The sequence below is a fragment of the Nomascus leucogenys genome, unplaced genomic scaffold (genome assembly GCF_006542625.1).
Source record: "Nomascus leucogenys isolate Asia unplaced genomic scaffold, Asia_NLE_v1 000827F_84512_qpd_obj, whole genome shotgun sequence".
Lineage (NCBI taxonomy): Eukaryota > Metazoa > Chordata > Mammalia > Primates > Hylobatidae > Nomascus > Nomascus leucogenys.
Genome location: NW_022097143.1, coordinates 1 through 26,895, shown reverse-complemented (window position 1 = coordinate 26,895; position 26,895 = coordinate 1). Strand labels below are relative to the sequence as shown.

At 51.9% G+C, this 26,895-nt stretch overlaps 3 protein-coding genes across 3 annotated transcripts; 1 reads left to right on the top strand and 2 right to left on the bottom strand.

The window, feature by feature from the left end:
• The first annotated feature begins 2,654 nt into the window (after positions 1 to 2,654).
• Positions 2,655 to 4,028, top strand: LOC100592760 (putative POM121-like protein 1). Its single transcript, XM_030808929.1, has one exon. It carries the CDS (start codon positions 2,655 to 2,657, stop codon positions 4,026 to 4,028), a length of 1,374 nt encoding a protein of 457 aa, XP_030664789.1.
• Positions 4,029 to 13,157: 9,129 nt separating this feature from the next.
• On the bottom strand, positions 13,158 to 17,699 carry LOC100593087 (breakpoint cluster region protein-like). The gene is made up of 5 exons (XM_030808931.1): positions 16,845 to 17,699; positions 15,655 to 15,789; positions 14,596 to 14,701; positions 13,967 to 14,129; positions 13,158 to 13,247 (listed from the first exon to the last, which is right to left on the bottom strand). Exons 1-5 carry the CDS (start codon positions 17,131 to 17,133, stop codon positions 13,158 to 13,160), a joined length of 783 nt encoding a protein of 260 aa, XP_030664791.1. The 5' UTR covers positions 17,134 to 17,699.
• Positions 17,700 to 22,265: 4,566 nt separating this feature from the next.
• LOC115834171 (40S ribosomal protein S10-like) lies at positions 22,266 to 23,458 on the bottom strand. The gene is made up of 2 exons (XM_030808933.1): positions 22,938 to 23,458; positions 22,266 to 22,634 (listed from the first exon to the last, which is right to left on the bottom strand). The coding sequence occupies exons 1-2, from the start codon at positions 23,046 to 23,048 to the stop codon at positions 22,266 to 22,268; spliced, it is 480 nt and encodes a 159-aa protein (XP_030664793.1). The 5' UTR covers positions 23,049 to 23,458.
• Between the last annotated feature and the right edge of the window lie 3,437 nt (positions 23,459 to 26,895).

The window sequence follows — 26,895 nt, the reverse complement described above, 5'->3', positions numbered from 1 at the left end:
AAAAAAAAAAAAAAAGACAGAATCTGGCTCTGTCGTCCAGGCTGGAGTGCAGTGGCGCGATCTCGGCGCATCACAATCCCTGCGCCGCCCCAGGGTTCAAGTGATTCTCCTCTCTCAGCCGCCCGAGTAACTGGTACTACAGGCGGGTGCCACCATGTCTGACTAAATTTGTATTTTTACTAGAGACGGGGTTTCACTATGTTGGCCAGGCTGCTCTCCAACTCCTGATCTCCTGATCCGCCCGCCCCGACCTCCCAAAGTGCTGGGATGCGTGAGCCCCCACTCCTGGCCACTATTTTTTCTTTCTTTCGTGTGTGTGTGTGTGTGTGTGTGTGGTGTGTGTGTGTGTGTGACGAAGTTTCGCTCTTGTTGCCCAGGTTGCAGTGCAATGGTGCGATCTCAGCTCACTGCAATCCCCGCCTCAGCAGGAGAACAGGCATCTTCAGTGATCCACTGGCGGATCTGCAGCCATTGTGAGCGCCAGGTCTTCCCATGCCTTTTGTGCGCGCGCCTCTCCTTCCAGTACCTACCCCGCGAGCGTCCCCCAGCCTCCCGCCATTGCCAGCAGGTGCCGAGATCGCGCCATTGCACTCCAGCCTGGGAGATAAGAGCGAAACTCCATCTCAAAAAAAAAAAAAGGATGAAAATTTTGGAAAAATATGGAAGAAACCAAATGGATTTCTAACTCAACTAAATCGTAATTATTCAGTGTCTGTTTTTTGCAAGAAACCATATATTTCATGTGCACAATCAGGGCCACAGTCCCAGCTCTCAAGTGTGGGTGTTTCCTAAGCAAATTGAAGAACACAGGCAAAAAAGTGCATTAAATTAATAAACCTTTTTCTCTTTCTTTCTCTCTCTTTCTTTCTTTCTCATGAATTGGAGTGTCTTTCTCTCTCTTTTTTATTTTATTTATTTATTTATTTATTTATTTATTTATTTATTTTTTTGAGACGGAGGTTCGCACTATCACCCAGGCTGGAGTGCAGTGGTGAGATCTCAGGTCACTGCAAGGTCCGCCTCCCAAGTTCACGCCATTCTCCTGCCTCAGCCTCCGGAGTAGCTGGGACTACAGGTGCCCGCCACCACGTCCAGCTAATTTTTTGTAGTTTTAGTACAGACGGGGTTTCGCTATGTTGGCCAAGCTGGTCTCCAACTGCTGACCTCGTGATCCGCCCGCCTCCACCTCCCAAAGTGCCCCCTCGCCGGCCTTTTTTTTTTGACAGAGTCTCCGCCGGGCGCGGTGGCTCACGCCTTTAATCCCAGCACTTTGGGAGGCCGAGGCGGGCTGATCAAGAGGTCAGGAGATCGAGACCATCCTGGCTAACACTGTGAAACCCCGTCTCTACTAAAAATACAAAAAAATAGCCGGGTGCGGTGGCGAGATCTCAGGTCACTGCAAGCTCCGCCTACCGGCGTGAACCCGGTAGGCGGAGCTTGCGGTGAGCGGAGATCAGGCCACTGGAATCCAGCCTGGGCGACAGAGGGAGACTCCGTCTCAAAAAAAAAAAAAAAAAAAAAGACAGAGTCTGGCTCTGTTGCCCAGGCTGGAGTGCAGTGGCGCGATCTCGACGCATCACAGTCCCTGCCCCGCCCCTGGGTTCAAGTGATTCTCCTGTCTCAGCCGCCCGAGTAGCTGGTACCACAGGCACGTGCCACCATATCTGACTAAATTTGTATTTTTACTAGAGACGGGGTTTCACTATGTTGGTCAGGCTGCTCTCCAACTCCTGATCTCCTGATCCGCCCACCCCCACCTCCTAAAATGCTAGGAATATAGGCATAAGCCACCACGCCGGGCCTCTTTTTTTCTTTTTCTTTTTTTTCTTTTGAGACGGAGTTTCGCTCTTGTTGCCCAGGCTAGAGTGCAATGGTGCGATCTCAGCTCACTGCAACTCCACCTCAGCAGGAGAGCAGGAATCTTCAGTGATCCACGGGCAGATCTGCAGCCATTGTTGGCACCTGTTCTTCCCGCAAACTTTGTGCCCGGGTCTCTCCTTCCAGTACCTCTTGCATGCCCCCCACCCCCTCCACGTCCGCCGACCACCATTGCCAGCAGGTATCTTGCACAGGTACCTTGCAGCGCTAATTAATCCGTTAAGGTCGCTCTGTCACTCGCGCCATTCTGTGCACGCGCACCCACTGCCTCAGCTTTAAAAGATGCGTTGCCCGGCAAACTTGCCGCGCTAATCCGTTAAGGTCGCTCCGTCCCTCACGCGGGTTCTTTGCACGCGCAGCCACTCCCTCAGGTTTAAAAGGCGCGTTGCCCGGCAACAGAAGAAACTGCTGGCTTAGCGGTTGGCCGAGTTGGCAGCTTGACCTGGACGCTCAGAGCCCAGCTCTGGAGAGTTCAAAAACGACGGTTCCCCACTGCTCCCAGGAGCGGTTACCTGGGCACTCTGTGCCCCTCATTCCTGTCTGGGCCCAGGCCGAGGACCTGCCAGTAGGGCTCAGTTGCCTGGAGCCCGTTCAGCCCATCCCCCAGTTCACTTTGCTTGTGGGATCTCCCCGTTGCTCCTGCCCCTCGACTGAGTGGCAGGCCATCCTACAAGCACCCGGACACTTGGCATCAGTGCTGTCAAGACAACTGTAAGAAGGCTTTCCGTGATCCTGCAAGCAGTGTGTTCCTTCCTGGTGATCCTGACTTCAATTTCATGGCACAGGTACCACAGCAAGCCCGTGCCTTGTGCTCCGAGTTCCAGGGCATCCTCCAGCTCAGCCACTGCACTGAGCACAAGGACTCTCTGTGGGGCCCAGGAGCAGGAAGTCACCCCTTTGGGGCCCACAACACCCGGCCGTCCCCACACTTGTGTCCAGGGAAGATAGTGTTGAGGGCCCTCAAGGAGAGCGGGGCAGGGATGCCTGAGCAGGACAAGGACCCTAGAGTCCAAGAGAGTCCTGATTATCAGAGAAGAGTCCCCGAGGTCACCGGGGATGCACGCTCTGAATTTAGGCCCCTGCGGGACAAAGGAGGCCTCTCTCCCATTGTGCCCAGGCCTGGGCCTGTGCAGAGAGACCTCCATGCCCAGAGGTCAGAAGTCAGAAACAATGAGAGATCGCAGACCTCCTGGACGAGCTCGGGCACCAAACGCAATGCCATCTCGAGCTCCTACAGCTCCATGGGAGGCTTCCCGTGGCTAAAGCGGAGGAGGGGGTCAGCCTCATCCCACTGCCAGCTGACCATCAGGTCCTCAAAGACAGCGAGTGAGGACAGGCCTCAGGCTGTCTCTTCGGGTCACACCCGGTATGAAAAGGCAGCAGATATAGCACCAGGGCAGACACTCGCCCCCAGGAATGGCTCCCCCAGATCCCAGGCGTCTAGGCCCCGTAGACGCAAGTTTCCCCTGCGGCCACGCAGGCGAGGGGAGCCCCTGATGCTGCCGCCTCCCTTAGAGCTGGGGTTCCGGGTCACTGCTGAAGACCTGGACCGGGAGAAGGAGGCTGCGTTCGAGCGCATCAACAGTGTACTGCGGGGCGAGCCCAAGGCCATCTGGGAGTGCAGACCCTCATGGCCTGCCAACGCTTTGTCCTCACTTGCAACAGGGGCTTCTGGTCTGCCTGCTGTCTCTAAAGCACCCAGTATGGATGCACAGCAGGAGAGACACAAGTCCCAAGACTGCCTGGGCCCAGTGGCCCCCCTAACATCTGCTGCAGAGGTCCCCTCCACAGCTCCTGTGTCTGGGAGGAAGCGCAGACCATCAGGCTCCCTGTTCTCCTCCTCACATCCCCTTCTTGCCACCTCCTCCCACTCCCGGGACTCAGCCCAGGTCACCTCGCTGATTCCTGTCCCCTTCCTAGCTGCAAGCATGGATGTGGGCATGAGAAGCCCAAGGCCTGGCACTTCTGGAGCCAGTTCTAGCCCTCCAGCCACACCCATGGAAATTGACAGTACAGAGGTGGGCCCAGGTCTGCATTCTGGAGCCAGTTCTAGCCCTCCAGCCACACCCATGGAAATTGACAGTACAGAGGTGGGCCCAGGTCTGCATTCCGTCAGAAGAAACCCTTTAAAGAGAAAGGCCCAATGGTAATAGGGCACGGGGGGGTGGGGCCTGAACACCAGGGGGCCCCCAAGGCAGCACACTTCCATGGTGACCGCAGTACCTGGCACGGGGAGCAACTCTGTTGGGTGGCACTTTTGTCTTTACTTTCTATCACACCCCTGGGGGACCATTTAAGCCGACGCCCGCAATTGCAAGTCGGGGATCCAGTGCCACTGCAAACAAGGCAGGCTTCACGTGCAAGTCTGGACCGGCTTCTGACCCTAGCAACCCCACTTCCCGCGTGGGCACAGCAAGGAGGAACCTGGCCTCTAAGGCTCCCTCATGTGCTGTCAGGAGTTCTGCTGGACACAGGTCCAGTGGGCCATCCTCCAGCTCATCCTTCTCCATGTGGGGCTTTTGAGCCCGTCAGAAATTCCTTGCTTAGAGTGAGATCCAGAAGAGTTTTCTCTAGGTTTCCTTCCAAGATTTTTGTAGTTTCCTATCTTAACATTCACATTTAAGTCTTGAATCTATCTCGAAGTGATTTGTCTATATGCTGAGAGATAAGGGTCCAGTTTCATTCTTCTGCATGTGGCCATCCAACCCTCCTAGTACCATTCATTGAAGAGGGTGTCCTTTCCCCAGTGTGTGTTTCTGTCGGCTCTGTCAAAGATCAATTGGCTGTGAATATGTGTCTGTCTTTCTGGGTTCTCTCATCTGTCCCATTGATCTAAGTGTCAAGTTTTATGCTAGGATTATACTCTTTTGGTTACTATGCACTTGTCAAAACTTTTGTAGTTCTAATTTGCAGTGAAATGGGATGCCTCTAGTTTTGTTGTTTTTGCTGAGCATGACTTTGGGTCTTTGAGCTCTTTTTTGGTTCTTTTTTATGAATTGTAGGACTTTCCAATTCTGTGAGTGATGACATTGGTATTTTGGTAGGGGTTGTATTGAATCTCTAGACTGCTTCGGGCAGTGTGGTCATTTTAATGCTATGAATTCCTTCCATGAGCATGAAATGATTGTCCAATTCTTTCTGTCCTCTTAAACATTTTCATCAGTGTTTTGTAGTTTTCCTTGTAGAAATCTTTCACTTCCTTGGGAAATTTCTTCTGTGGCATACATTTTTCCATGTTGTTGCTATTGTAAATAGGATTGCCTTCTTAATTTCTTTCCCAACCAGACCATTATTGGTGTATAGAAATGCTCCTGATTTTGTTGCTGTTGTTGTTGATTCTGTATTCTGCAAATGACTGTATTAATTTATTTATCAGGTCTAGGGGTTTTCTGGTGGAGCCTTTACATGTTTCTAGATCCAAGATCACATCTTCATCAGACAAGAAGAATTCGATGTCCTCTTTTCCAGTGTGGATGCCTTTTATTGTCTTCTCTTCCCTGATTGTGTGATGTCGAATAGGAGTGGTGAGAATGGGCATCCTCCTCTTGTTCCTGTTTACAGAGGAAATGCTTTCAACTTTTCCCCATTCTGTAGTAGGTTAGCTATGGCTTTGTCGTATCAGGTTTTACTATTTTCAGGTACGTTGTTTTGTTTGTTTGTGTTTTTTGAGACAGAGTCTTGCTCTTGCCGCCCAGGCTGGAGTGCAATGATGTGATCTTGGCTCACTGCTACCTCCGCCTCCTGGGTTCAAGCGATTCTCCTGCCTCAGCCTCCTGAGTAGCTGGGATACCTGGTGCATGCCACCACGCCTGGCTAATTTTCGTACTTTTAGTAGAGATGGGGTTTCACCACGTTGGCCAGGCTGGTCTCGAACTCCTGACATCTGGTGATCCACCCACCTCAGCTTCCCAAAGTGCTGGGATTACACTCGTGAGCCACTGCACCCAGCCCTGACATTTTCAGGTATGTTTCTTCTATACCTAGTTTATTTGTTCCTTTTTTCAAGACATGGTCTCGCTATGTCTTTCGTGTTGGAATACAGTGGCACGATCATAGCTGCAGCTTTGAACTCCTGGGCTGAAGCCACTTCAGCCTTCTGGGCAGCTGAGACTAGCAGTGCATGTCACCAGAGCTGGCTAGTTTTTATTTGTTTGTAGAGATCTCTGTCCCTCAGGTTGGCCTTGAACTGTTGATCTCAATTGATCCTCCCAGCTCAGCCTCCCAAAAGCACTGGGTCGACAAGCATGAGCCACTGCCTGGCCCAGAGTCACATTTTAACATCACATCCTCACTGCTGGGCTCAAGTTTTGGCAGTGACGGAAAACCCTAAGGGAGAGTTTCTGGTCAGGCCCCGCCCAGTCTGTGCATAGGAGGGGAATGGAAAAATGGCCAGTGGATGGTTCTTTTGGAGAACTGGCGAGACAAGCACTGAGATGCCGTTTCCTGGAATACAGGGCCATGCCATGTCTAGCCCAGCTGCCAGGTCCACGGCCCTCGGCACCATCTAGTTTGGGAGCTCATTCAGAAGTGGCCTCATTTGCCCAAAGCAGCTGGTCTCCCTTCCAATCTGGTCCCATTTGAGAAATGCAACTGGGCCCTGTCTTCCGGGAAACCATTTCAGTGCGTGTGTGTCTTTGTCCCCGCGCTGGCTGGCCTCTCTGTACCGTGAGAACTTGGGTTATGCAAGGCTCTGCCTGTCAGCTGAGCATCATGAAGCAGCTCTCTTCTGTTCCAGTGAGGCCAACCAGGCTCCAACACCCCTGCCCCGGGCCTGACCGTTCTCCCCCTCACCCAGAAGTGACCTCCAACCCGATCCTGCTCCCTGTCTTCTGGCAGCTGCTTTGGCGAAGGGCATTTTGGCCTCAAGGGCTTAGCGTGTCATTTTCTGTTTTCTGTTTATTTTTCCAGAGCTGTCTGGGATAGCCCACGTGTTAGTCCATGTACTGCTTCTTCAGAAGGCAATCAGGGCTTTCTTTCAGGGGTGGGTATAAAAGTTCTTGTGGCCAGGCACGGTGGCTCATGCCTGCAATCCCAGCACTTTGGGAGGCTGAGGCAGGTGGATCACGAGGTCAGGAGATCGAGACTATCCTGGATAACATGGTGAAACCCCATCTCTACTAAAAATACAAAAAACATAGCTGGGTGTGGTGGCGGGTGCCTGTAGTCCCAGCTACTCGGGAGGCTGAGGCAGGAGAATGGCATAAACCCGGGAGGCAGAGCTTGCAGTGAGCCGAGATCGCACCACTGCACTCCAGCCTGGGTGACAGAGCAAGACTCCGTCTCAAAATAAAAGAAAACAAAACAAAAAAAAGTTCTTGTGACATTTGTGTATGAAATCAGCCTCCACTCCATGGATAGGACCAGCACGCTTCCGCAGCACGACTCTGCAATTTTACTACACTTACTTTTTTATTTTGTATTTTATTTATTTATTCCTTTTGAGACAGAATCTCACTCTGTCACCCAGGCTGAAGTGCAGTGGCGAGATCTCGGCTGACTGCAACCTCCACATCCTGGGTTCAAGTAATTCTCCTGTCTCAGCCTCCCGAGTAGCTGGGACTACAGGCACATGTCACAACTCCCAGCTAATTTTTGTATTTTTAGTATTTCAGATGGGGTTTCGATATATTGGTCAGGCTGGGCTCGAACTCCTGACCTCAGGTGATCGACCTGTCTTAGCCTCCCAAAGTGCTAGGATTACAGGTGTACATTTATTTATTTGTTTGAGAGAGAATCTTGCTCTGTATTTATTAATTTATTTGTATTTATTCTGTATTTATTAATTAATTTATTTGAGATGGAGTCTTGCTCCATTGCCCAGGCTAGAGTGCAGTGGTGCAATCTCAGCTCACTGCAACCTCTGCCTTCCAGGTTCAAGTGGTTCTCCTGCCTCAGTGTCCTGAGTAGCTGGGATTACAGGTGCCTGCCACTATGCCTGGCTAATTTTTGTATTTTTAGTAGAGACAGTGTTTCACCGTCTTGGCCAGGCTGATCTCGGACTCCTGACCTCAGGGACCACCTGCATTGGCCCCCAATGTGTTGGGATTACAGGCCTAAGGCACCGTGCATGGCCATATTTATTTATTTAATTATTTAGAGACAAGGTTTTACTCTGTCACCCAGGCTGGAGTGCAATGGCGCCATCTCAGCTCACTGCAGCCTCCGCCTCAAGAGGTTTAAGCGATTCTAATGCCTCAGCCTCCTGAGTAACTGGGACTACAGGTACGCACCACCACGCAGGGATAATTTTTTTTCTATTTTTTTGTAGAGACACAGTTTCACCACATTGTCCGGGCTGGTCTCGAACGCCTGACCTTAGGTGATCTGACAGCCTCGTCCTCTCAAATTACTGCGATTACAGGCATGAGCCACCGCACCCGGTCCCTCACTACATTTAAATGATGCAGTGGCTCCCACCTGTAATCCTAGCACTTTGGGAGGCCAAGGCAGGTGGATCACCTGAGGTCAGGAGTTCGACACGAGCCTGGCCAACATGGGGAAACCCCGTCTCTAGTAAAAATACAAAAATTAGTCAGGCGTGGTTGTACAAGCCTGTAGTCCCAGCTATTTGGAAGGCTGAGGCAGAAGAATCACTTTAACCAGGAGGCAGAGGTTGCAGTGAGCTGATTTCATGCCACTGCTCTCCAGCTTGGGCGATAGAGTGAGACACCATCTCAAAAACAGAAAAAAATATGATGCCGGGGCATCTCGGCCTGAATACCTGCACGAGCACACTCATGTCCAGGCCAGGGCTGCCGGTCGAGGTCCAGCCCCATCTCTTCCAGCAGAAAGGGAGCAAGCTTGCGGGGCGGCTGGGGGACAAGATCCGAGGATCTCAGCCTCTGCTTGTGGATCAGCTCTCACACCCGAGTGAGCTGGGGGTGCTCTGTGCACATTGGTTTCCCCAGATGTCAAGTAAAGGGATTAGATGAGGAAGTCTTGTCGAGGTGGAATGATCTCAGATTTGGGGCAGCAGTGAATGATCCCGCTCCCTGGGCAACGCCAGTGGCCCGGCCTGGGCTGAACACAGCCCCAACACTCTGGAATGGGGATGAGGCGGCAGTCAGCTCTTGCTCCTAGTAAGAGAGATGCAATAGGGCTCTGTGGCTGAGCTGGGTGCCTTGCCTCACACCTGTAATCCCAACCTTTGAGAGGCCGAGGCAAGAGGATTGCTTGAGGCCGGGAATTTTGAGAATAGCCTGGACAACATAGCCAGACCCCATGTCTACAAAATAAGAATAAAACAGGTGCAATGGCACACAGCTATAGTCCAAGCTACTTGGCAGGCTGAGGCAGGAGGGTCCCTTGAGTCCGGGGATTGGAGGCTGCATTGAGCTATAATCGCACCACTGCACTCCAGCTTGGGTGACAAAGTGGGACCCTGTCTCTGAAAGAAAAAACAAATCGGCCTGTGAGCACGGGTTTGATTTTCAAACAGGACCCGGAGGGTAGGGACAGACAGTGCTGTCACCCTTAGGTGCTGAACACTCAGAAATGGGCCAGCGGCAGCCCTTTCCTGCCCTGCAGACACCAGATTGGACAAAACAGCACGTGGCACTCGTAGCTCTTGCAGTGAGGGCAGAACCCAGTGTGAACCCTTCTGCCTGTGGGAGGGGCTGCTGAGGCCTGAGGAGAGGCCAGGGTGGAGGCTCGTCCCCTTGTCCAGCCCTTGGTGTGGTCTCCACCAGGTCCCCAGCCCACCAGTGCAGGGCGCCCCTGAGCCTGCTGCTGCCACGGGCCCTGTCTCTACCCAGGACGTCCCCACACCCTCCCAGTGTCAGGGAAATGATCATGGTGGCAGTGACACTCCGCAGGCAGGGCAGCTGAGAAAAGCTGAGAAGGGTCACACCGCAGGCAGGGGCCTGTGTGACAAGCCCCTCTCACCCCGAGAGAGCTGACCAGGCTGCTCACGAGCAGAGCCACATCCCGGGAGTCCGAGAAAGGTCCTGGCTGGGCTCAGCCACCTCATTGAGAAAGGCCACGGGCAGCCTTTGTCGTGTGAGCCTTGCTGTCCTAGGGAGGCTCAGGCTGACGGCTCATGTGGGCATTGCCGAGGGCAACCTGTGGCCCAGTGGATGTGGCCGGGTCTCCGCAAGCTGCATTCAAGTAGGACCCAGGGTTTGTGCCCATCTCCAGCCCAGGGCAGCTCCCCTGTAAGCTGGGTGAGCTACTGAAGCCAAGGCGGGAGGCAGCTGACAACACCCACGGCCCATGCGGAGGTGGTGGAAAGGCTGGACTCAGCAGCAACACCAAATCCCGGACCAGGCAGACACCACCCAAGACTGAGGGGCTCGTGCCAGAGCGGTGGCCACAGGTAAGAACCCGGGCCCAGGCTGTGTGTGGCGGGCATCCTCCATGTCCCAGGGCTCAGCACAGCAAAGGAAGACCAGCCGGGTCACGTTGGCGGCCATCTGTCCCTGTCCCACCTGCAGAGTCAGAACAGCCTCTCCAAGGTGGGGATCATCTCTCTCTGCCAAAGCAACAGCAGTCCCTGCCCCAACCAGACTACCCCACTCAGCAGAGTTACAGATGCTGCTCCAGCATCCTAACACTGCCCAGCTGGCGCCTGCCTGTGCTCACCCACACCTCCCAGGCTGGCCCTTCCTGCAGCCTTGGCTTGGCCACCGTGGCCTGATAGAGCACTGAGGCCCCCTGGGCACCCAGCCCCATCACTGCACCTGCCGATTCCAGCCCCACCCCACCGGCTCAGGGCTTCTTCCCAGTGGCGCTGATCATGAAATCAACATGCACGCAAGTCGTCTCAGGAAACTTTTCAACGAAAGTGTCGGCAGTTCTTTCCCTCACGGTGGTGTGTAGGTGGCTGAGCTCAGATTGCAGCTGCTGAGACACCAGCCACTTACCGAGAGAAAGCCAGGCTGCTTCAAACCCAGGGCCCGAGGCAAAAATGCATCACTTCTGTTCGGGGAGTCTGGAAGCCATGCCTTGTGGGAGGTCACACTGGCATCTAGGCCTTTGCCTGCATTGCAGAAGGAGAGCCGGGTCCCCCTCCTGGAGAACGCCGCGTTCCCCAGCCCCGCACCGGCTTTGCCACCACACAGGCTTTCGAGCCAGGAGGCGGGTAAGACGTAGCTGTAGACCCAAAGCAACCATCAGGCCTGGGGCCCTGCGGGAGAGGAGCACTTTTAGAACATGGAAAAGTGTGGTCATCCCATCATCAGGCAGCACACATCCTACATAAATAAAAAGTCGTAAGGGGAAGGAGGTTGGAGAGGGAACAAAAATTGGCACAGACATTGATAGACTGGTTTCCAATTTCAAGGTAACAGATGCACATCATGAGACCAGAGGAGACTGAGACAAGGTCTGGATTTGGCTTTCCTAAGCAACATGTGTTCCTGTGCAGGGCTGGATGGTCGCTGAGACAGAGATGGAAGCCAGGACAGGGGAGGCCACCGGGCCCACATAGGTACAGAGAGCAGAGGCTTCTGTTCTGTCCTCGCCACCCACAAGGGTGACACTGCTTGTAAATGGTGGCTGTGGTCTCCCAGCAAGAAAAAAGCACAACTAAATCCACACTGCACACAGATGCAGAGAGAAAGCCTTCAAGTGGCTCTGTTTTCTGCTCCCTGCCTCGCCAGATCCATAAGCAGAGAGGAGTGTCAGGCGCATGGCCCGGCTGTCAGGCTCCCCAGTGAGCTGCGGGCTCAGCAGGAGCTGCCCACTGACACACAGGGGCACCCACTCCTCCCACCTTGGGAGCGGTCCCCAGAGTCGCACTGGGTGCTGGTGTCATCCAGGGACCCCACACACTTCCTTAAATGTGATCCTGCTTCCCTCTGGGCAGCTGCATCCTCTCCTCCTGCAGGACCATCTGGAAACTTGGCTTTCAGTTTGCTCTCCCTTCTCTCCTCTGCCTGCCCCAAGCCCCTCTTTCTAAAAAAGTGATGCAATGTTCATGGGGTTATTTCTTGAAAACACTTGGCAGCCTCCATGCTTCTGTTTTCTTTAGCCAGGTGGTCAGGAGGGTTTACAAAGAATGCCTGGGCTCCCCCGCAGGTGCCGGCAGATGGGGTAGCAAATGGTCCTGTGCCTCCACCTGCTCTGGGAGGGAGTCTCCCGTCTCTAGGCCTGGCCCCTTCCTAACCCTCCACGTATCCTGTTCCCCAGAGACCAGAACCCCATCCTGAGAACAGTGAAGCCAGGCACTTAGAGGAAGACCAAATGCTGCCAGGACACGGATTGTCCAGGGATTACATTCCAGCATCTTATTAGGTATCTGAATCTGTTAGGAAAAAAAATTAGAAACTACATATAAAACTTAAAAATATTCAAGTATCAAAAGGTTATTTAGGATGAAAGTTTTAAAACAAGTCATCAGCAAGCTGCTACCACCAGGTGGAGACTTTTACAAAAGTTGAGTGAGTCCACTGAGCTGAGAGGACAGAAATGAAGTCACCTGTGCTGGGGCAGGGGCAGGGACACTTGGGGCAGGGAGTGTGTGGGCAGAGAAGCCAGAGAAGTCCAGGCCTGTGGAAGCCAAACAGGAGAGCGTGGGCCGGAAGGGCGGTCAGGAGAGGGGGACGAGGTCGCTCTCCCTGGAGAACGAACCCTGAAGTGCGTAGCCTGGGATTCCCTCCCTGGGGGTCCTGTCCCCCGACATTTCACGGGCCTCCTGGAGCTGCCTTCCAATGAGGACAAACGTGGCAACAAAAGACCCATTTCTGCACAAAAATCCTTCTGGAAAGAAAAAGAAGAAAGGCAAGAATGGAGTCCAAACACTCCCCAGTGCTGACTAAGCCTCTCCAACCCTGTTCTAAGTGGAGTGTGGTTTCTAAGTCAGGGAAATGGAAGAGGCCCCACCCACACAGGCCATGGCCCCACAGGATGAAGCAGCAGCATTTATTCCAGATACAACAGTGAGGGAATCCGGTCACGTTCCCTTCTCCCCAGAGAGGGCGCATCTTGACAAGTGATCCAGTAGAAATCTTTTAAACTCTGTTAAGTCCATAAAAACCACTCCTTTCACCCTGTCTCCCAGGGCCAGGCCTGGCCTCTGAGATGAACTGGCTTGGGGCGCCCTCGGGTGGCCACATAAAAAACCCACAGTCTGAGGCCAGCCTGGGGCTCTCAGACCTGGGCGGGATCTGCCCAGGCCAGCTGTCCTTCTGCTTTGGGCCGCTGTCTCTTGGCAGATGGCCTGACACTTGGGGACGTCCCAAGGATGCCTCAGAAAATCTTGACTCCCACTCTACAGATGGCCTTGATTAGCCAGAGTTTTCCAGGTCATCTGTCCGCCTCCAGGAGATGGACTGGGACCTTTAGACATCGGTGGAGAACAGGATACTCTGTCTCTTGCTATCCGGGGCAGGGATGGCCTCCAGCCGCAGGAAGTACAGCAGCACCTGGACCTGCCCGGGCAGAGTGGGGAAGAGGAGACTGGCTCAGAGAGGGGCTCACAGCTGCTGGTGGGGAGGTCTTTGGGGCCCAAGCCTCCAAGTCCACCTCAGGTGCTAGAAACCCCTGCTGGTGTCATGAACCCCTTACAGTGAGACGGGGGTAGGGTGGGGTCCTGACAAGGCATAACTTGTTGGGTGGGGGTGGTTGTTTATTTTAGAGATGCACAGGGCCTTGCTCTGTCCCCCAGGCTGGAGTACAGCGGCTCCGTCATGGATCACTGCAGCCTCTAACTCCTGGGCTCAAGCAATCCTCCTGTGTCAGCCTCCCAGATACCTAGGATTACAGATGTGTGCCACAATGCCTGGCTAATTTTTCTTTGTATTTTTTCTAGAGACGGGGTTTGCTACATTGCCCAGACTGGTCTCAAACACCTGGGTTCGGTTGTCCTGCCTCGTCCTCCCAAAGTGCTGGGATTACAGGCATGAGCCACCACACCCAAACACTTGGGGTGGTTTTAAGCCCCCAGCAAGGTGCACCAGCAGGACCAGGAGGTGGCCTGGGCACCCCCTATCACTCCCATCCATGCAGACCTAGGCAAGTCCCTCTCTCTGAATCTCAGCCACCACCACATACGATGCAAGTAGGAAGATGGGCAGGACTGGGGGTGGGGCAGGCAGAGGCCATCTCCGTCAGGCTGGGGTGGCATGGGCTCGAGACTGTCTTCCCATACCTGGGACATGACCTCCAAGGACCAGCTGTCGGTCATGGTGATGGGCTGGCTGGGGTTGGCAGGGAGCTTGCTCTCCTTCTCGGAGGGCCAGAGCAGCGTGGGGCCAAAGACAGTGGCGAGGTTGTGCAGGGACATCTTATTGACTGCCTCCTTCTCTGCCACCCTGTAGAGGACTGAAGCAGAGGGTGCTGTTTCAACGCCACCACCAGGAGAGAGGCAGAGGGGCTGTGCTGTGCTGGAGTCCTCAGGGAGGGAGTGACCTCGACCCTGTCTGTGCTGCAAGCTGACTCCAGCCCTGGTACTTCTGGGTCCCAGTGGCCCAGGACAAGGGGTCAGCTCGGGGAGGTCTTCATGATGTGGTTGGGAGGGAAGAGGGGGATCCAAGTGCACTGCTGGCCATGGCCAAAGCTCTGAGCTCTTTGTTAAGACCACAGTGCAGAGGGAGGAGGGTGGCAAAGAGGAGAGGCAGGGGCGGGGGTGGCAGTGGCACTAGTCGCCAGAGGCAGTGAGAGATTGCAGACAGGGGTCAGGGGAAAAGGTCCTCGGTGTTGGGGGTCTGGTGGGAGCAGAGGGGCACCCCGCGGCATGGGGACTTGGAGCCCCAGGCAGCCACGGGAGAGCTGGGCTACCTTTCCAGGTGGTCTAGAAGGAAAAGGAAGGTGAGCAGGTTGGCCTCCGGCAGGGACAGCAGCACATTGAGCATGCAGCTCTTCTTTGCAACTGGGTCTGAAAGAGCTGCAGGAGGCGGTGGGTTACTCCTCCGGGTTACTCCTCCATGTTACAAAAAGCCAGAGACCTCTCCCGAGGTGGTCACATGGAGCGCCCGGGACATGAGTGCTTGCGCAGTTTAGGCTTGTCATCATCATCACACACAGCGCTGGCCACCAGTGAGGACCCTGTGAGGGGCACCTGTGTGGGGTGTGAACCACCTGAACGCCTTTCTCTACCTCGCAGGGGTCAGCAGCACCCGGCAAACAGCAGCAGGAGGAGCCGCTAGAGCAGCTGCTCATGGGCAGAGCTGCCCTTGGGCAGCTCCTGCCACCACCCCCTCCCCAGGGGAGCCCAAGGCAGGGGAGGCTCAGCATGGAATGAAACAGGGGAGTGAGGGACACAAGGAGGTGGGAAGTGGGAGGGTCCCAGCCCCACCAAGTACGCAGAGACCCGCTCGTCGTCCTGGACACCACAGGGGCACCTGGAGGCTGGGAGACCAGGTCCTCTGTGCATGGGCCTGGGAGAAAGACCTGCCCTAAGGGTGATGCAGAGGCTACAGGTGCTGCAGGCGCCAGCGCCCACTCTAGACATCAGCCTCCAGGTTGACTAAGGGTCAGGTCATGTTTGAAACCATGCTTGGCTGGACCAGGACCCATGGCAAGAGCACCTGGGCACCAGTGTTCAGCCCTGGTCTGCAGGAAGGACAGCAGACTTCAGGACCCCACAGCATGGCAGTGCTGACCATTTCACCCACTTGGCCTCCTTGAGAAATACGGATGGGGAGCCCTCTGGGGATGGGCAACGCCTTCCAGGACAGGCTCAGTTCTGGTCCCCTGCTTTTTGAGGTTGGGTTAAAATGCCGACCATGGCAGAGGAGACACAGCTCAGGTTCCCACACCTCACTTTTCACAGCCTCCAAGGGCAGCAGTGCACGTGGAGGAGACGTCTCCCATGAGGCCAAGGCCTCTAGTGCTCACCGATGCCCTCTGCGAAGTTGGGGTAGAACTCATCAGTGAAGAGGGGCTCGGGCAGCTCACGGAAGTACAGCTTCAGCGTGCCTGCAATGGCGTTCACGTCCATCTCGCTCATCATCACCGACACGTCCTTGTTATCTGGAAAGAGCACGGAAATGCAGCAGCCTCCTTGAGGATCCCGAGTGAGTCACCCGCTATCCCTGCCTTGGCTAAAGCACCGTCCCTGCCACGCTGACCACTGTGCGGGTACCTCCCAGGCTTTGAGCAGCTCATCTGACTCCTCCCAAGAGCTGCACGTGGTTCTGTGTCTGCAGAGTTGATGGGGGTGCGTGGGCATTCCCATTCCTCTCCCCTGCTTGGCCCCATGTGATGGCCAGGAGGAGGCCAGTGTGGCAGGACACAGTGCCTGCATGGGGATTGGGTGGCTCTGCCGTGTACATAGCAACCACCCCTGCACCAGTGTCTTCTGATAGCAGGAAGGCCATGGGAGAATCTGATTGGTTTCAGTGTTTGAACCTGTGTCTTCCTTTGGACCCAATTGGCCATTGGTACTTACATCCTCACCACAGGCCAGGTCCATTCTGGGCCCCCAGAGGGAGCTGAAACTACCACAGGGCCCTCCCAGGGATGCTGGGCATTCTAGGGGTCCTGGTCAGGGTGGGTGGTGTGTGCTGCAAAGAAGGGTCTGCAGGCACAAAATCCCGTTGCTTCGAAGATACTGGAAAGGACCCTCTGGGGTCTCAGTGCCCTCCCCTGGCATTTGAGGCAGGTCCGGGTCCTTCAAAGCCTGTGAGGGTTGGTGAGATGGAGGCGGAGATGCTGCAGCCCCGGCCTGAGCTGAATTTCATCAGTGCCCTCTGCCCGCCGCATCCTCACACAGGGCAGTGGACAGACTGCACCGAGTCCTGGGCTTCCACCTCCTGTCCACCCCCACGGCAGGAAGGCCAAGGCCCCACAGAAGCCCCTGGTCCACCCCACCAAGTGGCATGAGTGGGTACGATGGTGTAAAAACTGACTTCTATAGAAGCTGTTTGTACAACTCTTGTTTTCTCTTTTTTAAAAATAATAACACAGTAAATGAAGAAAAGACAGAGAGAAGGATGTGACATGCCTGGGCCATGGAGCACTCTGAGATCTCATCGCGGACACCACTGCCCACACCTCCATCCCGCCCTGCGCAGGCCGACACTCACTGACGTTGAAGGCTGCCTTCAGTGCCTGGATGTCTGCGGCCACTCCAGACACGTGGTAGATGCCCACCTCCTCCATCCCTCGGTGCTTGATCTCCTCCACACCCTGGCACCTGATGTAGGGCACCTTGGACCTCTCTCTCCTGCGGGAGGAGGGAATGTTCTCAGTGTCCTGACAGCCCTGCTTGGGCCATAACACAGGAGACCTGCTCCCTATCTGCACACCCAGAGGCGGGATGAGGATGGTGACGAAGGTACCCAGGTCTGGGGCTGCACACAGAGCCTTCTGCATGCCTGTCCTCCCTCTGCAAGCTCTGTCCTCATTGCATGTACTTTCTCAGGAAATTTTCAAGCGGCCAGAACCCCTGCAAATCACACATGATCTTTGCGGGAAGGTCAGGAGGCCTGTCTAAGTAAAGTCAGCACAGGAAGGGCATCTGACAGATTCCAGGCCTGGGGTTAGCAGCCTGTGCCCCCAGCTGGGAGATCAGACCCGGTGTTGGTCCTGCCACCCACGTGCTGTGTGAGAGGAGAATCCCCGACCCCTGCCCTGGGCCTGGGCCTTAACACACATCCGACGAATGAATGAAGGGTGGCCTCAGCACCAGTGCTCCAAGTCCTGCGATGCTAAGTGCTTTTCTCCTCTGATTCTTAGCAATGGACAATTCCAACACCACCACACAGGACACTAGAGTAAGAATACTTCAAAGTTAGAACACAGTGCTGTGCAGAGGCCTTAACTTTAGTTCTGTTTTGCAACTGGATTTAGGAGCACATCAAAGCTGCTTCTCAAGCCACCCTCATTAGCAGGGCTTATTTGGGGGAGCTGTTGATGGAGTCCTCGCTGCTCATGCCCAGAGCCCTCCCAGAGTGCTATGCAAGTGGCTGCCGTGCAGTTGGGGGTGAGGTGTGGTGTTAGACACAGATAGGAGTCCGGGGTATGACTGATGGATGCCCCGGCCCATGTGACCAGCAAGGTCAGGGGCCTAGCCAGATTCCATTCTGGGGAAGCAAATGAATTCTCAGAGGAAGTGATCTGTGTCTGCATGAACTGCTCTGAAACCAACAAACAGGCTTCTCTTGGCAACTGACTCGTGACAAAGGGTTCAAGGTCATTTAAAAAAAAAAAGGGAGCGGGGAGGCAGTGGGTCCTGGAAAAGTAAATTGTTTATTTTACAATAAGAAATTGATTGCATATGTTTTTTTTACAATGGTGGAAAATTAGAAGTGATTGTGAAAATGATGTCTACCCGCCTTGCTGATGAGTAGGATGTGATTTGGCTCTTTAGGAAACTGAATTTGCAGAACTTAAGAATATTGATTTATAAAGGGCATGGCCATTGACCCAGTCCATCTTATGCAAATCTGGATGCCATAAATAATATTTAAAAATGAAAGTATTGGGGTGGAGGTTGCAGTGAGCGGAGATTGCGCCACTACACTCCAGCCTGGTTGACAGAGTGAGACTCTGTCTCAAAACAAAACAAAACAAAAAAAAAAGAAGGTGAAGCCATTCCCAACATTGCTCATCAAATTATGACCATAAATTTCTAGGATCAGACTAACGGCTAAAGAGACTGACCCATCAACACCAGGCAGAGAATAAAGCAGATTTTTTTTTGTTTTAGAGAGCCTCTAGGAACTTGAATAATGCATATGCCACACTCTTAAGACCCGATGGGTCTTAATCAGGGATGTTCATTAAAATGCTAGAAAACTGTAAAGACTTCTAGGTCCCATCCAAGGAGATTTTGCTTCTGATTGACTGGATAGTGGCCTGGCCATTGGTATTTTGAAAAATCCCTCCAAGTGATTCTTTTTCATCCCAGATAGAAAACCCTAAATTAAAGGTGAAAAAACCAGACACCAAGACGCATTTAAATAAATGTCAACTTTAACTCCACAAAGAATCTGGTTGCGTGTGGACAGAAAGAGAAGGAAAGAGGGCCCTATATCTGGATAACTTAGAAATGTGCTTCCCCTAGCAAGATATCTACTAAAATTAAAACCATATTTGAGGATACTGGCACTGCGAGCAATATATAAATGATGCATCTAACGTCATTTAATATGATCATATTTTTAAAAATGAGTTTGGCGTTTTCCAGCTGTTAGTTTTTCCAAATATCAATATAGAAATTAGTCTTCTGCAGCTGCAGAGGCAATTCAGTTTCCAGCTTGCTTGCATGTGGCCTAGAGCCAACGTGGCCCAGGGCATCTCTGATCCACCCCTCCCCACAACCACCAAAGCCAGAGACAACCAAATGCCTTGGACCACCTGGTGAGAGAGGTAGCTGCATGGCAGTAAGAGTCCTGCTCTGAAGTGACAAGAGCCTTAAGGCCTAGTTTTGACTTACTGCTAACTTGCTGACACTGCACACTTGCTGAGTGATCTCGGGTGAATCCTTTCACTTCTCTGATGTTCACTATGAAATGAGAGGTCAATGGTCAAACTTAAACACCTTCAGAGATTGGGTAATATCAGTGAGTAAAATGGACCAGGCACAGCACAAAGTGGAATGGTGCAGACTGTGGCAAGTTGAGAACTTATGCCTCTGTAAAGGGGGCAGCCACCACTCAGTTACTGCAGATTACTCTATCTTTGCTGAGGACAGTTGCACAGGTAGTGCACTGCAGAAGAGTAACACCTTAGAGGGGGTGTCATTTGCATCATAGATGCAAAATTCACAGGTGAAGACTCATGTAGTTTGTCCCTAAAGTTTTGCTTTGATTTGCAGATATTTATCCATGGCAGTTTCCTGAAAGATGTCTATAGAAGGTTTTGAGGAATGGGCACCTTTTAATTTGCTACTAAACTAAACCCCAAGGGCCCATTATATGCCAGCGCGGTCCTAGAGATCCCACACTCATTCAGTTCCTTTTCATCATAGGAAGTGGGCATTATAATATCAGGTCCACTGTAAGAGGTGGAGGCTGGGCATGGTGGCTCATGCCTGTAATCCCAGCACTTTGGGAGGCCTACCTGTGCAGATCACGGGAGCCCAAGAGTTTGAGACCAGCCTGGGCAACACGGTGAAACTCTGCCTTTACAATACATAAAAAAAGTTAGCCGGGCTTGGTGGCATATCCCTGTAGTCCCAGCTATTCAGGAGGCTGAGGTGGGAGGATCGCTTGAGCCTGGGAGGTCAAGCCTGCAGTGAGCCCAGATTGCACAACTATACTCCAGCTTAGGCCACAGAGCAAGACCTTGTCTCAAAAAATAAAATAAAATGATAAAAAGAAAGAAAGAGAAAAGAACAGATCAATAGGTACAGTAAAGTAACATTTGTATAAAAAAAGCAAAAGAACATTTGTTTATTTGGATATTTGTTTATATTCATAAACTACCTCTAGAAAGATACCAAGAAACTGAATCTGTTTGGTTGCATCTGAGAAACTACAGAATAGGGACGGGGTTGAGATGGTGCCTTCTGAATTTTGAAATATACAAATGTATTGTCTATTTAGAAATAAATGGGCCAGGCGTGGTGGCTAGGCCTGGTGCGGTGGCTCTCACCTGTAATCCTAGCACTTTGGGAGGCCAAGACTGGCAGATCACTTGAGGTCAGGAGTTTGAGACCAGCGTGGCCAACATGGTGAAACTCCATCTCTACTAAAAATACGAAAATGGCCAGGCACCGTGGCTCACCCTTGTAATCCCAGCACTTTGGGAGGCTGAGGCGGGCGGATCACCTGAGGTCAGGAGTTCAGGAACAGCGTGACCAACATGGAGAAACCCCATCTCTACTAAAAATATAAAATTAGCCTGGTATAGTGGCACATGCCTGTAATCCCAGCCACTCAGGAGGCTGAGGCAGGAGAACTGCTTGAACCCGGGAGATGGAGGTAGTGCTGAGCCGAGATTGCGCCATTGTACTCCAGCCTGAGCAACAACAGCGAAACTTTGTCTCACAAAAAGAAACAACAACAACAACAACAACAAAAAACCACACACAAAAATAGCTGGGGGTGGTGGTGGGTGCCTATAATCCCATCTACTCAGGAGGCTGAGGCAGGAGAATTGCTTGAACCTGAGAGGCAGAGGTCGCGGTGAGCCAAGATCAGGCCACTGCACTCCAGCCTGGGCAATAGAGTAAGACTCCATCTCTAAATAAATATATTAAATAAATAAATAAATAATATTAAGACAAAAATCATAAGGACATTACATAAACCACGTTATGCCAGTGATTTTTTAAAATATCAAAACAGGCAGTTTTATAGAAAAATATAACTCCAGGCCAGGTGGGGTGGCTAATGCTTGTAATCCCAGCACTTTGGGAGGCTGAGGTTGGCAGATCACCTGACCTCAGGAGTTCGAGACCAGCCTGGCCAACATAGTAAAACCCCAACTCTACTAAAAATACAAAAATTAGCTGGGCGTGGTGGCACATGCTTGTAACCCCAGCTACGCGGGAGGCTGAGGCGGGAGAATCACTTGAACCTGGGAGGCGGAGGTTGCAGTGAGCCAAGATCGCGTGACTGCGACAGAGAAACTCTGTCTCAAAAGAAAAATATAACTGCATAAAAATGAAGTGGGGAGAAACAGAAAAGTTTGTCTAGATCTAGAACCATTAAAGGAATTGAATGTTTATTTTAAAATCTGTATCCCATCCCCTCAGAAATCTCACAAAAAGACAAAACCAAAGAAAAGCACCTGGCCCAGATGATTTTATAGACAGCAAACATTAAAAAGAACATAAAGTTTTTATCTTCTACATAATTTTTTAAAATTAATTAATTTATTTATTTTTGAGGGAAGTCTGGCTTTGTAGCCCAGACTGGAGTGCAGCGGCGTGATCTCCGCTCAGTGCAACCTCCGCCTCCCAGGTTCAAGCGATTCTCCTGCCTCAGCCTCCAGAGTAGCTGGGATTACAGGTGCGCCCGGCTAATTTTTTGTATTTTAATAGAGATGGGATTTCACCATGCTGGCCAGGCTGTTCTTGAACTCCCGACCTCAGGTAGTCCACCCGCCTCGGCCTCCCCAAGTGCTAGTTTTACAAGTGTAAGCCACAGTGCCCAGCCTACATAATCTTTCAGAAAAAGAAGAAAATGGAATTCTTCCCAACTCATTGTGAATTTAGTATAGGCTTAAAACCAAACCAGACATAAATAGTACAAGGAGGCAAAAGTATAGACTAACTTCTTATGGACATATATGCAAAAATGCTAAATAAAATATTAGCAAATAATCCAGCAATGGATTAAACATGTATCACGACCAAGTTGGGGTTTTCCTAGGAAACTAAGATGATGTAATAAAAGATAAAACTATTAAAGTAGTACAAACTATCAAAGGAAAGAACCTGTATGATCATTGCAACGGGTTCATTTGCGACATAATACAATTTTTTTCTTTTTTCTTTTTTTTTTTAAGTCTTTTTGGCTGTAAGTTTATTCAATGCAAAATAATCCTCTCCAGTTTTACTGAGGTGGCTGACGGCGTCCACGACCAAATCCGCCTCTAAACTGGAATTCGGTTGCTGACCCAGCCGCAGCCTCGGCTTTCTTGTCGGCACCAGGGGGCACAGCACTCCCTCTGTAGGTATCTCTGTCGGCCTCCCCTCTTGTGAGTCTTGCAGGTCGCTCACCCTCCAGAACTTTAGACCCAGGCCTGCCAGTCCCTGGACGGCTGCGGCGTAGGGTGGGAGGCACAATCTCCAGGGGCAGATGAAGGTAATCACGGAGATACTGGATACCCTCATTGGTAAGGTACCAGTAGAAATGTCTCCAGGCAAACTGTTCCTTCACGTAGTAGCCTCGGGACCACATGACGTGAAGGTTGGGCACATTCTTTTTTTTTTTTTTTTGAGCCGAGTCTCACTCTGTCTCCCAGGCTGGAGTGCAGGGGCGCGATCTCAGCTCACTGCAACCTCCGCCCCCTGGGTTCAAGCAATTCTCCTGCTCGGCCTCCCGACTAGCTGGGATTACTGGTGTCTGCCACTGCGCCCGGCTAATATTTTTGTATTTTTAGTAGACACGGGGTTTCACCATCTTGGCCAGGCTGGTCTTGAACTCCTGACCTCGTGATCCGCCCGCCTCGGCCTCCCAAAGTGCTGGGATTACAGGCGTGAGCCACCGTGCCCGGCCGGGCACATTCTTGTCTGCCAGCTCCAGGTGCTTAGGCATGTGGACATCCTTCTTGACCACCGTGACTTCCTCTTTAAAAAGGAGTTCATAAATGGCAATCCGGTTCTTCTTAGGCATCAGCGTTCTGGGGAGGAGCAGCCACTAAGGCGGCAGGGTGGCCCGGATGGGGGCCGATGGAACTCGAACTCCACCAGAATTTCTTTAATATTATATATATACATACATATATATGTAAATATGTGTGTGTGTATATATACATATATATATATATATGTTACTCGCTTATTTTTTTGTCTGTTCCCTTATGTACCGGGAGTGCCAGGAGGACAGGGCTTTGTGTTTTCCTCACCACTGTCGGGCTCATGCATAGCACAGTCCTTGGCACACGGTAAACACATTGAGGAGAACCTCTGGGACTAGCGGACTCTGAGCATCATTCCGGTGGGCCCAGTGGGGCCTCTGAATGGATCCGCCTTGCCAGGCTCCAGCCCAAGACCTGACGCATGCGCACCGGCTGGCCGGCTACTTTTTTTCTTGACCGGCCAAGTGGCAGGGCGCCTGCGCGACCCAGTGCCGAGACGGACGCCAGCTGGAGACGGGGTAAGGGGAGGGGTGGTGGTGGGGGACAGCGGCGCCTGCGCAGTGAAGGAATGTAGGCGGGGCCTCCACAGCGCCTGCGCAGACGGCCGCAGCCCTGCTGAGCGCGAAGGGGCTGGCCAAGGGCGGGGGCCGCAGGGAGGCAGGGCGGACCCGGCAAGCGGCGCCGCGGGGTTGGCTGCTTCCCTGAGGCCGGACTCAACGGGTCTCGGCTGAGCCACCGGGTGAGCTCACCGCCCAGCCCCAACCAGGAGATTGCGAGGGAGCGATACGGTGCCGCGCGGTAAGAGTTACGGCCGGGTTCCCGCAGTCTTCGCTGGCGGGTTGGTTTATCGCCTCAGCGCCGCCCGCACGACCGCGCCCGGGCGTCCCCGCAGACCCCGGCAGGCCCAGCGCCTGCGCCGTCCCTGCTCCTGGGCCCCTCCAGTGTGTCCCGCGCCTGCGCCTTTCCCTTCCCGCGCCGTCCTCGTTCTGGGCTTCGGGGCTCCTGGGACAACCCGCAGGCTTCGCCGCCGAGACCCACGGGCTTGCGTCCCTTGGTGTTGGGGTTCAGCTGGTTCTGGGACCCCGCTTGCGGCTTGTCTGTGTGCAGACAGGCCGGGTGCGACCCTCGTGCTTGCCTTTCCGGCGTTCCGGGAGAGGCTGGGGCTGCCGCCCCATGGCCCGGGTCCCTTTCCTGGGGCGGGGACAGCGTTGTTTAGTGGCCCGGAGGGCGCAGCGCGGAGGAGCAGGGGCCAACGGGCGGTGGACCCCAGGCCTGCTGCTGGTGCTGCTTCTGCTGTGGCCGGCGCCCCAGGCCGACGGATCGTCCTTTCTTCTTGAGACGTGGTTAGTTGCATCAGGTTGCAGTGAGCCAAGTTCGCGCCACTGTACTCCAGCCTGGGCGACAGAGCCAGGCTCCGTCTCAAAAAAACAAAAACCAGACATAGTAAGGCCGAGCGCCCTGGCTGATGCCTGTAATCTCAGTAGTTTGGGAGGCCGAGGCGGGCGGATCACCTGAGGTCAGGAGTTTGATACCAGCCTGGCCAAAGTAGTGAAACCCCGTCTCTACAAAAAATATAAAAATTAGCCCCGGGCGTGGTGGCACACGCTTGTGATCCCAGCGGCTCGGGAGGCCGAGGCAGGAGAATTGCTTAGGAGGCGGAGGGTGCAGTGAACCGAGGTCTCGCCACTGCTGTCCTGGGCCTGGGCCACAGAATGAGACTCTGTCTCAAAAAAACAAACAAAAAACAGCCATTACAATATACAAGTATGTTATAAAATAACCAAACCAATATAGAAGGGTATATAGTGAAAGGACAAGTATTGTTGTGGGTAAAATTGTTTCTATGAATAAATGGCTGGTCCAGTATTTTTTTCCTCCATAAAAACACCTTTTCTCCTTTGATTTAGTGTACACCACACAGAGTCGCTTAGCCGACTCAGTGTGGCTTTTTAGATAGCTGGAGAATGCTTCCTAATGTTTGCAGGTGTGTAGGGGTTTCTTGACATTTTCAGTAAGAAAGTGAATGTTGTGCCATAGGAAAGCTTTATCACTGATGCCCGTTGGTAGCCAACCAAATAACGTGAGTGTCAAGTACAGTATCTAGTGAGTGGAGAATAAGTGTAATAATTACAATTACAGTTGTAGTTAAAGCGAAGTTTGTATCAAAATTTCTGTTTCAAAGGTGAACTTTTAGGGGGTGTATCTGCGGTGTTTCCTCCTCAGATGCGATTTCTCTGAAGCAGTGGTTCTCTATAACTGACTTGACACACAGTGCATCTGATATTTCATATGACTTAAGTGATAGTATCAAAACTACTATCGTATACATATTTAAATCACATGACTAACCTGTGTGTGGTATTATGCAAACTGCTCAGCTCAGTAAGGGAACAGAAATAAGAAAAAAAGGACAATATTGGGAGTCTTTTATATAATTCAGTTTATTCGATTGAAGGACTATCCTTTCTTTAAAAAAGTTCTGCTTTTTGGTGTTAAAATAAAGCGTCTTTTATGAAATGATGGTGATAGTAAATGGTGATATATGGTAAACGTAAATAGTAAATACAAGGGTAGTTATTGTGATTTTTAAAAATAAAGAGAGCCGAGAATCTCTTGTTTTGCTGCTGTTGTTAGGGAGTTGAGGAAAAAGTTCCTGGGGCTTTTGCTGTTAAGAAGATTCAAATATAGAATATTTCTTAAGAGCGAATATGAGTTTATTTCAAGGTCATTTGTCACAGTCTACTGAGAAATCCACTGAGAAAGCTGTTAAATTTGCCTGATATTAAAGATGTTCCTATTCTGATCATTGTTAAATCTTTTCTTATTAGATATAAAATGTCAGGAGATATTTTGTTTTGAGACAGAGTTTCGCTCTTGTTGCCCAGGCTGGAGTCTATTGGCATGATCTCGGCTCACCGCAACCTCCGCCTCCCGGATTCAAGCGATTCTCCTGCTCCGCCTCCAAGTAGCTGGGATTACAGGCATGTGCCACCACCCTGGCTGATTTTGTATTTGTAGTAGAGACAGGGTTTCTCCATGTTGGTCAGGCTGGTCTGGAACTCCCGACCTCAGGTGATCCGCCTGCTTGGCCTCCCAAAGTGCTGGGATCACAGGCACTGGCCACCTCACCCGGCCCAGGAGATTTTTTTGTGTTGTGGTGTGCCAACAAAATAAGCCTAGGCAGGGAAATTCTTTCTGGTGGTTGGAATTGTTAGTACTGAATAGACTAGCTGCGAGGTAAAGAACCCCCATGGGGTTTTCTGTCAGCTCAGAAATCATTGTGACCTCAGTCTTTTGCTGTGAAATAACATGACCATTAAGAAAGTAGCCTTAAACAATGTATTTTGGGTATGTTGAGGGGGAGGGACAATTATGATCTGTTCCAAAGTGAACATAACAGATGATCCCTGTCTGTGAAGCCTTTAAAATTTATAGTGCTCTTCTTCTGTTAATCTCAAATAAGATTTAGAGTTACTGTGACATACTCTTAAAACATGCAGTGTGTATCAAAAGGCTCGTTTTTAAAGCATCTTGAAATGAAATTAATAATGTAATATCTACTTCTTCAGAATAGTAGTTTTTACATTCTGAAGACTGACTGACTGCTCTCAGCCACTTCTGAGTTTTCTATTTTCAAAGAATAATTTGGTAATTCCGTAAAGGAAATCTGTAAATAAGAGAAAAGAGTGAATATCTTTTAACCGTGTTTTTCCTGATCTTTTCCAACATCTTCATTGTGGTTCTGTCCTTTATTTTTTGGTTAAATCCAGAGGTTTACTTCTGCCTGTATCTTTCCAAACTATTAATCTGTTCACAATCACTCTCCCATTTAAACCCTTCAACGGCCCCACTACCTTCGTAATAAGGTCTCCTTAGCTTGGT

Excerpts from the sequence above, each read along its gene's own strand:
- LOC115834171 (XM_030808933.1), bottom strand. The coding sequence starts at position 23,048 with ATGCCTAAGAAGAACCGGATTGCCATTTATGAACTCCTTTTTAAAGAG. Across the intron at positions 22,635-22,937 it reads TGGAGCTGGCAGACAAGAAT|AATGTGCCCAACCTTCACGT; the intron begins GTGCCCGGCCGG and ends AAAAAAAAAAAG.
- LOC100593087 (XM_030808931.1), bottom strand. The coding sequence starts at position 17,133 with ATGCAGAAGGCTCTGTGTGCAGCCCCAGACCTGGGTACCTTCGTCACC. Across the intron at positions 15,790-16,844 it reads GAAGGCAGCCTTCAACGTCA|ATAACAAGGACGTGTCGGTG; the intron begins GTGAGTGTCGGC and ends TGCTCTTTCCAG. Across the intron at positions 13,248-13,966 it reads CCTTGGAGGTCATGTCCCAG|GTCCAGGTGCTGCTGTACTT; the intron begins GTATGGGAAGAC and ends CTGCCCGGGCAG.
- LOC100592760 (XM_030808929.1), top strand. The coding sequence starts at position 2,655 with ATGGCACAGGTACCACAGCAAGCCCGTGCCTTGTGCTCCGAGTTCCAG.